The following is a 13,182-nucleotide window of genomic DNA, read 5'->3' as shown; positions in this document are numbered from 1 at the left end:
CAAATGAAAAAAGAACTCCCTTCATACAGTAAACCTGCATGTCAGACAAAGTTTTAGTATATCTCTCCCTCTGATGTGCATTTCTGTGCATGTTTTTGCATTCCTCATTATAGTAATAAACTACTAATTCAAAATAGATCAGCATTGGAAGAGCCTCAAAAATCAAGCGTGTCCTTAACTCTCAACTCCACCAACTATGACCTGCCATCACTAATAAAACTTGGCTCTTATTCATTAGTTAAGCTTTAGTTGATTAATCTTCCAATTAAACAGGTTAAAGCTTGAAGTTCCAATGGAAACACATTGCCCCAAGAGCAATGCAACTAGGACTGCTACATTTTTCTGGCACTGCTCTTGTGCCTTCAGTAGCAGACTTGAGGTAGTATCCAATAGGGACCACGCGTGCGCAGCCCTCCCAGCCCAGTTCCACACGTGGCTGCAATATTGTGCTTCCGGGGCAAGTCCCAACATGTGCGAAAACATGTGTTCCTGGGCTAGTGGGGCTGCATGTGTGGACTGGGGCTGGCTGCATGCTCATGACCCTTATTGGATACTACCCTGACACAGCAATTTAGGTGGATAAAAGTTTTCCTGGCAAGGAGAGAAGCTGAAAGAAAACATCACTTGTTTAATTCATTAATTTCTGATTTCTGATCCAAATTACCCCCAGTCCATGTAACTGCTATTCTACCCCCCCCCCGTTTTTTTTAAAGAATGCACATGGGTGATCTTATTCATGTATCACATCTAATGTGGCCATAAGTCCAACATTCTAACCACTACAGCTCTCCAAACTTCTTTAAAAGCCATAGTAAGTGATAACTGAATATTAGCATGTTCCAAAACCATATGGGGATGCACATGTAGAGTTGTCCTTCTTTGAAGTTAATAAGCAACTTCAAATTTCTCCATATTAATCCTATTGGGAATTACTGAACACAGCTGATCATATTTAAGAAAGTTCATAACATTTTACATAGGTATTAGTGAAAGTGAAAGTAGATACTGCTTTAATCAAAACTGGCCTGGTTTCATGCAAGACAAAAAATTAACTTAAGAAAAAATTGGTAAGACCAAACTGTTTAACTTCACATTTCTTTTTGTTCGGTGATGGAAGAGTTTGGGCCAAACTACACAGATATAGTTCTTATACCCCACGTAAATAGAAACAAAGTAGTGTGGCATTTTAAAGACTACCAAAGGCATTAGTTTTTAAGGTGCCACAACAGCTTTTGTCGTTTTTGCTGCAACAGACTAACACAGCTACCCTACAGCTAAGTAGATTAACACCACAATTTTATGACTTCTATAATGTTGAAACAGCACTTACCAAGTTAATGCTGCCCGTAGGAGAACCATTAAATGATTCTGCCAAGAGAGAAAGGGACTTGTACATAAAATTGTAAATATTTAAGCAGGTTAACATGTAAAGCATTAAGTAAACAAGGAATCTGTATTACCTACCATGACTTCTCCATGACTAGAAAACCTAAATTAAGATCTATAACTAGATGCAATGTGTTACTCATAGTTTAATCTAAACATTTTTTTTTCTTTTTACAAATTCAGTATATTTCAGGCAAAAAAACCCTACCCTACCCCCCAAATGAAATAGGACAATCTGTATTATTACAGTACATTCTAAGCGATGCTTCCCAACATATCCACCAAGACACTTAACAAGCAGACTGTCCCATTAGTGCAAGTGACAGCAACAAACATGCTCTTCTTCAGAACTTAGGCAGTAAGGTTAAGCAGGATTCTGAATTCAGGGGACACTAGACTTAATCCTGCAAGAGGATTAAATTGACTGATACTGCTTGCAAAGAGAGGTGCACAAACATTTTGCTCAGACCCCCTCAAAATTCCATGAATGGCCACATGGCTGAGGAAGAGTATGAAGGACTTTAAACTGGGCATGTCGCATGTGCTGAGGGGAACTAACTATAACACCGAATACATGAACCTAGGACAAGCAGAGATGGTGTTAGTGAACAATAGAGAAAAAACATTTACTTGTTTAGGTAATAAATACAGGGTGCTGCTAAAGTCCAGATTAGGGCACCATTATACTTGAGTCTCTTTTTAGCCAAATTCCCCAGACAACTAGATCTATTCAGAATTAAAGTATTTTAATTATATTCATGAAGCATTTAAAATCAGTAAGTATACACAGTTGGCAAAAAGAATAACCATTACACAAATGGTTTGAATAACAAAAAGAAACAGAAGCATGAAACTTTGTGGTCAAAATAGTATCAAAGAAGAAAATACTGGAAGCTGCATCCACCACACTATTTCAAATCAGATTAGAATCAACAGCATGGTAAATGTAAGGTAACTATTAATTAGCCGGTATCCTAGCCCTGAAGTCTTTTAAAATTTAACAGAAACTCAAAGCTATTACCAACACATACCACTAGAAGGCAGCAAAGCACACCTGTTATATATTTGCCCATTGCTATGTATGTAATAACAGCACCATATTTGATACTGATGAAATTAGCAATGGCTATGGAAAAGCAAAATTAGATCATTTATAAATATCGTAATAGCAATCTAACCATACAAAATAAGGGGAAAGAAATACTCCCAGCTCTTAGAAGACTGGCCATGTTTGTCTAAAGCAGTGAAAGGGAAAAGTGCAGGCTTCAACAATTTCACTTGCTAGAGTGAGCATGACACACCCGCTGGCAAGCATGACAAGTGGCAAGAATTTCAGCTGGCATTGAGGCTCAGAGTCCAAATACCCAGCATCGGCTGCAACCACATTTCCCCTACATTTCTTTCATGCAGTAGAAAGGGTCAGTTAGGGGAAAGTTTTCACCCAGTGCTCAGTATTGAGGCATTGGCTGAAACCTCAACCCTACTTCTCTTTCCCACAGGAGAGAGAGAGGTGGGGGAAAGGCTTTCAGCCTTTACAATGGGCACTGGAGCTCAGAGCACCAGCATCAAACAGTGGCTAAAACCCATACCCTTCCCCCATCTCGCTTTCCCACAGGAAAGATTCCCTTCACCGAACAGTAGGTGAATCAGGACTGTTCCCACCTACCTTTCCCACAGGCAAGGTTAGTGTGGATGCCTTTACTCTTGCCCAGGGGCACCTGCCACCAACCCATGAAGTGGGTGGAGCACCTGGCAACTACAGTTTTCGGCTTTGCTAGCAAGACCAGCCAAGAGTCATGGCTCACTGCAAAAGTGGCATAGCTTCTTAGAAACAAACCCATTTTTATGTTAAGAGCTTTCATAGGCAAAAAAGTACTTCACACGATCCAACATCAATGCCAGCAGATATTTTTGTTACAAAATAAAATGTGTTAGGGTTATTTCAAAACATGGTAAGTTCCTGTTCAAAGAGCAGGTCAGTGTAGGAAACTCAAGTAAACCACATAGATTGTTGCATGCAATTATCACACATATCTATTTTGCTGCATCAGTTGTGGTTTCCCAGAATGTATATTGGACATACATACAGCAAAACAAAGGTGGCTGCAATGGTCATAGGTGATTATCTATGTGAATATTTGCCCTTCTTTGAAAAAGGTTTTCATACTTAGATGTGATTTTCACTATAAACTGTATTTGTGTATCACATTGATTATGAAGTGGTAAACTACAACAATGCATTTTACCTGAGCATGTACACATAATTTTTCATACAATGGAATTCAGCTTAATATGCTATTTGACAAAGCACAAATGGAGACAAATAATGTTAATTCACACTTGGATGCAGTTTGATATTACATGACCACTTCCTACAGACTGATTTGTGAAAAGGCTTGGAGAACATTCTGACATTCATTTTACTTAGATGTATTTTGTAAAATGTCAGAATTATCAGAAGGAAAACTAAATAAATTTATGTAACTGTTATACGTTTGTGATGTGTATTTAGCTTTCATTATGTAAACATATAGTTAATACAACCAAATGTTGATTTTAGTTTTGAGTTTAAGTCCAAACATTAGGTTTACATTCTGCAGTAAACAAACGAGTTAATATTTATTTATATTTATTATTGCATTTATATCCCGCCTTTTTTCCTCTTGCAAGGAACCCAAGGCGGCTTACATTATCCTCCTCCTCTCCGTTGTATCCTCACAACAACCACCCTGTGACGTAGGTTGGGCTGATAATCTGTGACTGGCCCAAAGTCACCCAGTGAGCTTCCATGGCCAAGTGGGGACTAGAACCCGGATCTCCCGGCTCCCAGTCCGTCACTCTCACCACTACACTACACTGGCTCTCCAATATGTCCAATATGTCAATATTTTAATATGTCTATTAAAAGACATATGGATATTGTACACAATTTTACAATGGTGAAACTTCCTTCTCCTTATCAGTGGCTGGCATCTGTTTAAAGCATTTTATTTGGGCTGGGTTGTAGAAACTAGAGCTAAGAGAGTAAGGAAGTGGGGGTTTGAACATATTCTTTAGTCTCATTTTACTGGACTCCATCCACATATTTTTGTTCTTAAAATGTTACAAATCCTGAGCCTGCGTTGAGGCAGGCTCAATGAGGATGAGGCAGAGTAAACATTTAAATAGATCCAAAAGTCACACAGTGACTGGGTTCACCCAACATGATAAGCCATGGTGGGTTGTGGCCTCTGTTTGCTTCAGAGTGGCTGTTGTGTTCTCTGAACCTGGCCAGAGTGGCTTGTGCGTGGTTAACAAACCAAGCTGCTGGGTTTTGACAACATGACAAGCTACTTTGAAACAAATATGGCTCGCAAGCCACCATGGCTTATCTTGTCGTGTAAGCCCAGTCACTAATTAGATCTTATTTGATATAAGATAAGGACATCACAAATAAACATAAAACATAATTAAAGTTTGACATGAACTTACCTCCTTCACCATCATCTGATCCTCTGAAACTAGGATCCTTTAGCATATCTAGTTCAGCAAGCATTCGCACATACAGACCATGCTGTTTGAATGAAGGATAAAATCTTTCATCCCGTAGCATCAGCTCATATACCTTATGGAATAAAAGTTCAGTATTACCCAAACTACATAATCAGATTAGATTATAAAATATCTCCTAAAATTGTGGCAGGGCACCTATGCTATTTAAGGACACATGACAGGCCTTACTGTGTTGAATAGCTATGCACTCCCAATTCTGAACTTCAGCGTCTCAATTCAGAACATGGCTTGTCATTACATTCATGAGCCAAAGTGATCCACAGGCCTACGAACTCTTCACCCCTTTTCCTCCCCCCTTCTTGATTTAAAACTTCCATTCATAATTTGTAATGAAGCTCAGCTTCTCACTTTGTCCACAGTTAATTAACTACGGTTTCTCTAACCCACAGTTCGCCAACTAAATTCATGTATGTCTGAATCAGACCAATATTTGAACCATTCAGGGAATCTCTTTGCCATACTGTTAATCAGTAGGAAAACACATCATTATTAGGAGATTGGTAAGTTTTGATTTGCATCAAGCCATAGAAAGCAAGCTGTGAGAGCTGCATATAATGGAAATCATGATATATTATTTCCAAGGTAATTTTGAATTTGCTTTCGAACTGTGGTGCTGGAGAAGACTCTTACGAGTCCCCTGGACTGCAAGGAGGTCAAATCAGTCCATCCTAAAGGAAATCAACCCTGAGTGCTCATTGGAAGGACAGATAATGAAGCTGAAGCTCCAATATTTTGGCCACCTAATGCGAAGAGAAAACTCCCTGATGCTGGGAAAGACTGAAGGCCAAAGGAGAAGGGGACGGCAGAGGATGAGATGGTTAGATAGCATCACGGATGCAATGAATATGAACTTGAGCACGCTCCGGGAGAAAGCGCAGGACAGGAAGGCCTGGCGTGCTATGGTCCATGGGGTCACGAAGAGTCGGACACGACTGAACGACTGAACAACAACAAAAATTTTGAATTTCAATCTGAAATCAGGAAAATCAATCCTAAGCAGACAACTTTCACCAATACATATGAAACAGAGGATGAAAGTGCTATACCTTTTTTTGAATGTCATCAAAGATTTCAGGAGTTGGGTCCTCGTTATTCAGTTTTTCTGCCAGCTTTGCTACCAAGGTATCACCAATATTAACTCTTGGAGATGCCTGCCATAGAGAGCTAAATAAACTTGTGCACTGTTTGACCTTATTTTAATGCCATCCATATGGAAAAATTAAAAACTCAGCCATTATTATTGCAGAGAAAATAAAGCTAGAGATAGCAGCTGTTATTTTAATCAAACCAAAGAGCATCCCTTAGAACTACCATTGCCTTTAGATGTAGAACAGTAACATGAGGGCACTGAAGTAGTTCAAAGCATACTTATCACTGCTCCTGGTTTTGTTTTCAGCATTAGAAAGCAAATTACTATTTAAGGGTGGAAAGTAAGTTTAATTAATTTACGGAGTCCCCATGTAATTACCTTGACCCTTCAGAAGAAATTTAAAAAGCAAAGTCAAATAACCAAGGACTTTGTCACATGGTTAGAATTCCCAAATTCAAATTCAGTTGAACACCCAATTTCAAGCATATGTGGTGCTCTGAAGTAAAAAAAAAAATAAAGATAGATACTTGGCTTTTTAAATCATTGTAATGGTTTTTAGTGTTGTTTTTAATGTTTCACTATTTTTTATGTTTTGAACTTTTTGTAAACTGCCTTGGTTGGTCCCAGAAAGATGGTACAGAAATACAACAAATAAATAAAATAACTTAAAATAGATCCTTTATAGTTTTGTTTTTATTAAGTTCACCAGGGCCATTTCATGCTCAAACATCAGCCTGCTAGTCAGCAGCCTGATCATAAGATTCCTGTGCAAGAAAAAAGTTTTTAGAATAGGACTATCAGGTGCTTCTCCAGGAGACAAACACTAAGCAACTTTACTCCAGAGTAACACTGGAAATATTTACCATCAATTCAACCGACATAAAATAGGCAAGATCTCTTTTACTAAATCATCTTGAGCTGGTGCTAGTATCTTACCTGTTTTGTAGTTTGTTTGTTTTGGTAGGTTACACAAAGTAATAACTTTATATGCCCAAAGTGCTGACTCAGTGATTATTTTAGTTTAAAGTTTTTTTTAATTTACTTCCTCAAATATACTGCAAGTCATATATTGATTCATTTTCTTTTAAAACACATTCTTACCTTCTCTGACAAATACTGATCATAAATTCCAACTGCAGCTGTTCTTAATAGGCCTTTGGTTTGTGTAGTTTGATGCATTCCATCTTTCTGAAGGCTCAGTAACACTTCCAGCTGTTTCTGTGCTGTAACCCTGTATCCTTCTACTGTCATCCAGAAAAAGAGATGCGCTTGGCCTCCCATCTGCTGCATGTAATCTACAAAATCATCATTATCATCAAAATCCAATTATAGTATTAGGATAAAAAACTATCCTAGAAACTACTGCGGTAAATAAAGAACATTAAATTAGCAAAATGATGCTGATCCTGATTTTGGATCAGAATCATTACAAACACAATCATATAAATTAGTTATGAACATAATATATTAACTTTGACAGCATCATAGGTGAATACAGGTGCATCACTTAGATTCCTTATTGAGACAATCTTGAATAGCAGCTAAGGGAACAGAACTCCAAGGGTCTATTCATAAATGACAAACTAATATGGGTGAGATAACATTCAATTTAAGCTGGTGAGAAGACTTGATTTTTCAAGGATGCAAGTAAAGTAAGCTTGATAGGGACTTGCAACATTTCCAGGCATATGTGTAGAGGGAGAGCTGTGGAATGGTAGGTTCTGTTGTCAACCCTTCTGTGGTTGTCTGAATGGAATGGTCATGGTTACGCTGTTTCATTGTGGCCTCGCTGTGCATTAAATAAAACACCCTGTCTAACTCAAAATAAGTGGTTAAGTATGTTACATATGTACTGTGATTTGAAAAATATTCTCCATGCCTTGCAGCACAAATGAGAGGGAAATGATTAACTGGCTGCGACGGCAAGGCAGCAGTGTATCCTAAACCCAGAACCCGAGGCTGACAGGTGGGGAATTCATTCTGTCTGCCACCACCAAGCTCATACCAAAAGCAGGGAGCTATACCACAAGCATATAAATCAGCAAGCAGTTTATCTGACAACACTCCAGGGAATACAAGACCTGATTCTTACAGAAAAGCTTCCAGATCAGGCTTACTCAGTGGTCTGAGCAACCAGAAGATTCTGTTGCTACTTGGCCTTGTGAATCTTCCATTTGCTGCTATCATACCTTGGCCTCACCACAACTGCCTTACCTGATTCCTAAGCCCTTACTCCCCTGGACTTGGCAGAAACTCTGTATGACATCATTTTGTTGAAGAAAGCAAAACTGCATCAAAGACCACTGAAGAACTACCTCAGTGTCCTTCTCAAGCTAAAAGAGTGTAATTCAAGCATTTAGAAATAGACATGTAGACGGGGATGCGTGCTCCAGCTCCACCCCTTCCATTCCAACCTCCCTGTGTTGATAGGGAATGTCCAAGCAGAGGCTGTATCCCCTTCAGCTGAATGAGGATGGTCTCCACAGGATCAGACACCCTGATTAAGCAGGATTCCCAATTCCATGGAAACTAACCACATTCAGCCGAATGCAGTTACAGTCACTGCTCAGACCTTCCCCATCAACACAGGGAGGTTGGGGTAGAAAGGTAGTTGGAGTGCACATCCCCAACTCCCTCCATGCATTCTGTTTCTGAAAGCCTGAAGAAGGTACTCTTCTGCAGACATGTGCGTTCTCGTGAACTTTTTATTTTATGGCAAAGGACTTTCTGCTGGGTCCAGCTTACTTTCCAAATGTCGTGCCACCATATTCACCAGGTCTTGTTCAGCATATTTATCAGTGAGTTGCTTTGAGTTGCTTTGAGACTTCAGTGTGTACATGTCACTACTCCAATCTGTTGTTTTCCAGCTGCTCTTGGGAAAAGGGAAGGAAAACTGCTACTTGTAAAATGGGACTAAAATGGCTGAGTTGATGGTAAGTTATAGCATTCTAAGGTAGCAATGGTCTGTGCAGTTCGTAAGCCCAAGAATGAACAATGCCATTTCTTCATGATATACCATGAAGTCAGTGTTACATAACATGGGAAGGAAAGACCTATGCTGAAGTGTCATTTCTCCTTCTCTTTTTCATTCTTGTATCTATATTCTTGTACATTTTTCATTCATAGCATCTTATGAAGTTATTTCACACAAGCAAATAAAACAATATCTTTAAATTACTGTTCTCTTACCCATAAAAAATTGTAGTGCAACATTGTTTACTAGAATGTTGTCCAGAGGGACTGTGCAAAGTTTTCCAAAGTTTGCAGCCAGTTTCACAGTATCTATTTCCTGGATAAAGACCAAAGTGTATTAATAGGTTCCTAAAATCAATATAATCACAACATCAAGACCATTTTAGTAGCAATCTTCCCAAGAAAGACCTTGCACTTTCTACATAGCAACATTTTCAGAAGTAGGTACAGGTCGTTCTCTGTATCACTAAGCCAAGCTATCAGGAATGCCCACTGTCCACAGGATCTTCAGGTAAGGAAAACTGGGAAACAAAACTGCACATTGTGTAACCTCATATACACCTTAACATTTTGTTCTGTGATAACATTATTAGCAATGGATTCATTGAGCTGGGGAAGTTATTCCAATATGATGCTTGCTAGAAACCGGGCCAGGAATGACTCAGGACTGACTCCAATAGCAAACGAATATACAATAAAACTAGCAGTGTTATTAGACTGATGTGTGAGGAGACTGAATCTAAGTTGGCAAACTGCTGTTATATAAATATATGGATAACCATACATCAATAGGTTTTGTGTAAAGTGCGTAAGAACACTAAGCTCCAAAATATTGTTTCCCATTATTAAATTTGTAAAATGTCTTGATATACATTAGTCCAAGTATATATTTGTAAGTGTCACACAGATTCTAGCAGAGAAAACATACTTACTTTTCCTGACTGCAGCCTCAGTATTCTTGAATCACATACTTTCTTCACAAATAATAAGCTATTTATTTGATTTTTTATAGTGTTGATATCTGAAAATAAACGGACTAAGAAGTAAGACTCAAAGGACTGGAGACATTCAAATAGATTTCTGGAGTACTATGAAGTATTGCTTAAAGCTGTTTATAAGGAAGAGAAAACCAAGAGATATTGAACAAGAAATAGTACTGTTCCAAAATGGGAGGCAATAATGATTATTATTCTTAAGCACAGGAAATTGTTAGTGCTTTTACTTATTTAAATAACTAGTGACAATAGAAGCGGATGGATACAACATCCAACCACTTTTGTCTTTGGATGAATTTGAGAGCTTTTAGAATGAATATTTTTAGAATAATAAAATCATGACAAGGCATGGCAACTAGAAAGGAGTTAAAGAAAGGGAAAGAAAAATACTCTGGGTTGGCTACGAAGGTGGTGCCAATGTGAGAGATTTGGATTTTGGGACCATAGGCTATACTTCCTGGAAGATGGACTGTTGGCAAGGGACGGGTTGCACCTCACAAGAGCTGGGAAGAATGTGTTTGGCCACAGCATGAAGAACTTCATCAGGAGGTCTTTAAACTGAATCCTATGGGGGAGTGAGACGTAAAGTTGGGGGTAACAATGGACGAAAGCTCATGCACCACAACAGACACAACAACAGTTCTAATAGCGCCCAATAATAGTCTTCAGACACATGTAGGAAGAAAGCCAGACTATGAAGCACATGGTCTTCGATGTCTATATACTAATGCCCAGAGTATGGGAAACAAACAGAACAAACTTGAACTCTTAATACAAGAAGGAAATTATGACTTGATAGGCGTAACTGAAACTTGGTGGGATGACTCCCATGACAGGAATACAGCAACTGAAGGATATAACTTGTTCAGAAAGAACAGAAGGAAGAGAAAGGGAGGTGGAGTTGCACTGTATGTTAAAAATACATCTCTCTGCATAGAAATACAGAAGGATGAGCTTGGTAGCCCCATCAAGAGCATCTGGGTTAAAATACATGGAGCAAAGAATAAGGAACCTGGTGGTCGGAGTCTACTACCGGCCACCCAATCAAGGAGAAGACAAGGATGAAACTTTTGAAAAGCAAACAGCCAATGTTTCAAGGAAGCATGATGTAGTAGTAATGGGGGAACTTCAATTTCCCCAATATTTGTTGGGAGACAAATTCTGGAAAACATGACCCCTCCAGGAAATTCCTGACTTCTGTCGCTGATAATTTCCTCCTACAGAAAGTGGAGGAAGGAACTAGAGGATCAGCTATCCTTGACTTGATCCTAACCAACAGAGATGACTTAGTGGATAAAGTAGAAGTTACGGGAACTCTGGGGAAAAGTGATGTTATACACCCCACCCTTCAAACCAACTCTTTTACCCTAAATTATGAAAGCCATTATTCTCCATGATTCAGTTTTGTCCTAGACCTCAACTGCTGAGGTACAAAAACCTGCTAGCTATGAACTCACTGGGTGTTTTTTTGCATCTATGCCAGGGGTGGGCAACTTCAGGGGCCAACCCCCCCCCCCAAACACACACACACACACACACACACACACACACTGTGGTACAGCAGTACTTGGTGGTAGAGCAGCAGTGGCTCCCCCCCCCCCTCCAATTTGGTGGCAAACCACAACGGAGGCTTTCTAAGACAAATTTAGCCTAGAAATGAGGCTACCTGAAAGACCGCCTTCTCCCAAACAAGCCTGCCCTGGTCTTAAGATCTTCAGGAGAGACCCTTCTTTCAAGACCACCACCTTCAGAGATATGTTTGGTGGCAGATATGTATTCTCGGTGGTTGCTCCCTGCTGAGAGAGCCTAGGTTCACTCCTTCTCTATTCTCCTCCCACCAGCTGGCCAAGACCTTTTTATTCAAGCAGGCCTTTGGTGTGTAAGCAGATCTGTTGAATTGGGTGCTATTTTTATTCTGTTATTGTTGTCTTTTTAATTGTGTTTAATACATTTGTTTTATTGTTGTTTTAGTCAAGTTTTATTTATGACTGTAGGCCACCTTGAGTGCCATTTTTCTTGGTAGAAAGGCTGGACACAAACCAAACAGATGAATACTAAATAAAAGGGCTAAATTTGTCTTTTGTAAGCCTTCATAGCAGTTTGCCACCAAATTCTGGTGGCAAACCACTATTTCCTCCTCCCTTTTAACTGATTTTTTAGGGGGGCAGGGTACAGCAGGGACGGCTCTGGGGAGAGGTGGAGGCCACATGTGGCCCACAGGCAATGTGTTGCCCTCCCATGATGTAAACAGTAGCCTCAGTTACTCCATGAAATACTAGTGGCCTAGTTCATAGGGTGTTGCATAGAAAACACACTAAAGATTTTAGGTAAATAAATGCCATCAAGAGAGAGCAGTATATCATTTTTAGTATGAGAATGACTCTAGACAAGAAATATGCTTTTGTATCCCTTGTCTGTGCCTCCCAATCAAGTATGATGCTTAAAAGAAATGTTATCAAAAATCTGATCCTATTACTTCAGTGTCCATTATCCAAAAAAAAGAAAGAAAAAGAAACTGTATATTTTACCAACACATATTTGCAAAGATTGGTTAAATATGAAAGCACCTTACTGAAAATTCTTAGTTTGGAGGCTGCTATATGAAGGGAAAATGAATAACACGTTATGATAATGGCTTTAAGTTGACAATGAAAAGCATTAAAATACCAACCATCTCCAGCTGTATCCAAAGATCGAAGATACTGCAGTTCTTCTGCTGCTTTATCCCTTACTGCTTCCAACTCCCCTACTTTGTCACTTACTTTAACAATGTTCATAAAGGCCTCATAGTTGCAAATTGAATCACGAATCTAAATTATGTGGGAAAAGATAACACATGTTACTAAAAAATTAACCTATGTTTTCCAAACAGGCACAATTTTGATAGAGAAATACATAATGGCTTTCAATGCACTACAGTTCAATTTTATCTTATTTGTTTTGCCAAACTGGTGTTTTTAATGTCTTCATATTTCTATACTTCTATTTTTATGGTATTTGTAATGTCTTTGCACTTTCTTAAGGTGCAAACTTCACAATGCAACCTTCATTTTCTTCCTGTTATCAGCATGCATCACTCCCTGAAGGTGAAGACAGTAAAAATCTTTACAGCTTATCGCTGAAGGAACATATATGATCATATTTATTCATTTCCAAGGAAAATTAACAGAGGTGTATAGCCTCAAC

General features: G+C 38.9%; 1 protein-coding gene across 17 annotated transcripts in view; it reads right to left on the bottom strand.

Annotated features, from left to right (window-relative positions):
* The window catches only part of SNX13 (sorting nexin 13), a 110,799-nt gene that overhangs the window by 26,152 nt on the left and 71,465 nt on the right, over positions 1–13,182 (bottom strand). For all 17 annotated transcript variants that reach the window (XM_084858619.1, XM_084858616.1, XM_084858618.1 and 14 more), the window contains 7 exons: positions 12,668–12,806; positions 9,934–10,022; positions 9,218–9,317; positions 7,130–7,323; positions 5,985–6,089; positions 4,858–4,990; positions 1,331–1,368 (listed from right to left, as the gene is read on the bottom strand). In XM_084858619.1, coding sequence (XP_084714745.1) covers positions 1,331–1,368; positions 4,858–4,990; positions 5,985–6,089; positions 7,130–7,323; positions 9,218–9,317; positions 9,934–10,022; positions 12,668–12,806 — 798 coding nt within the window. The remainder of the gene's footprint in view (positions 1–1,330; positions 1,369–4,857; positions 4,991–5,984; positions 6,090–7,129; positions 7,324–9,217; positions 9,318–9,933; positions 10,023–12,667; positions 12,807–13,182) is intronic.

Source organism: Heloderma suspectum, chromosome 5 (assembly GCF_057233095.1).
Source record: "Heloderma suspectum isolate Gila_16-S chromosome 5, 16-S_ref, whole genome shotgun sequence".
Classification (NCBI taxonomy): Eukaryota; Metazoa; Chordata; class Lepidosauria; order Squamata; family Helodermatidae; genus Heloderma; species Heloderma suspectum.
Note: the sequence above shows the minus strand (reverse complement) of the source record. Positions and strands in the feature narration are given on the sequence as shown.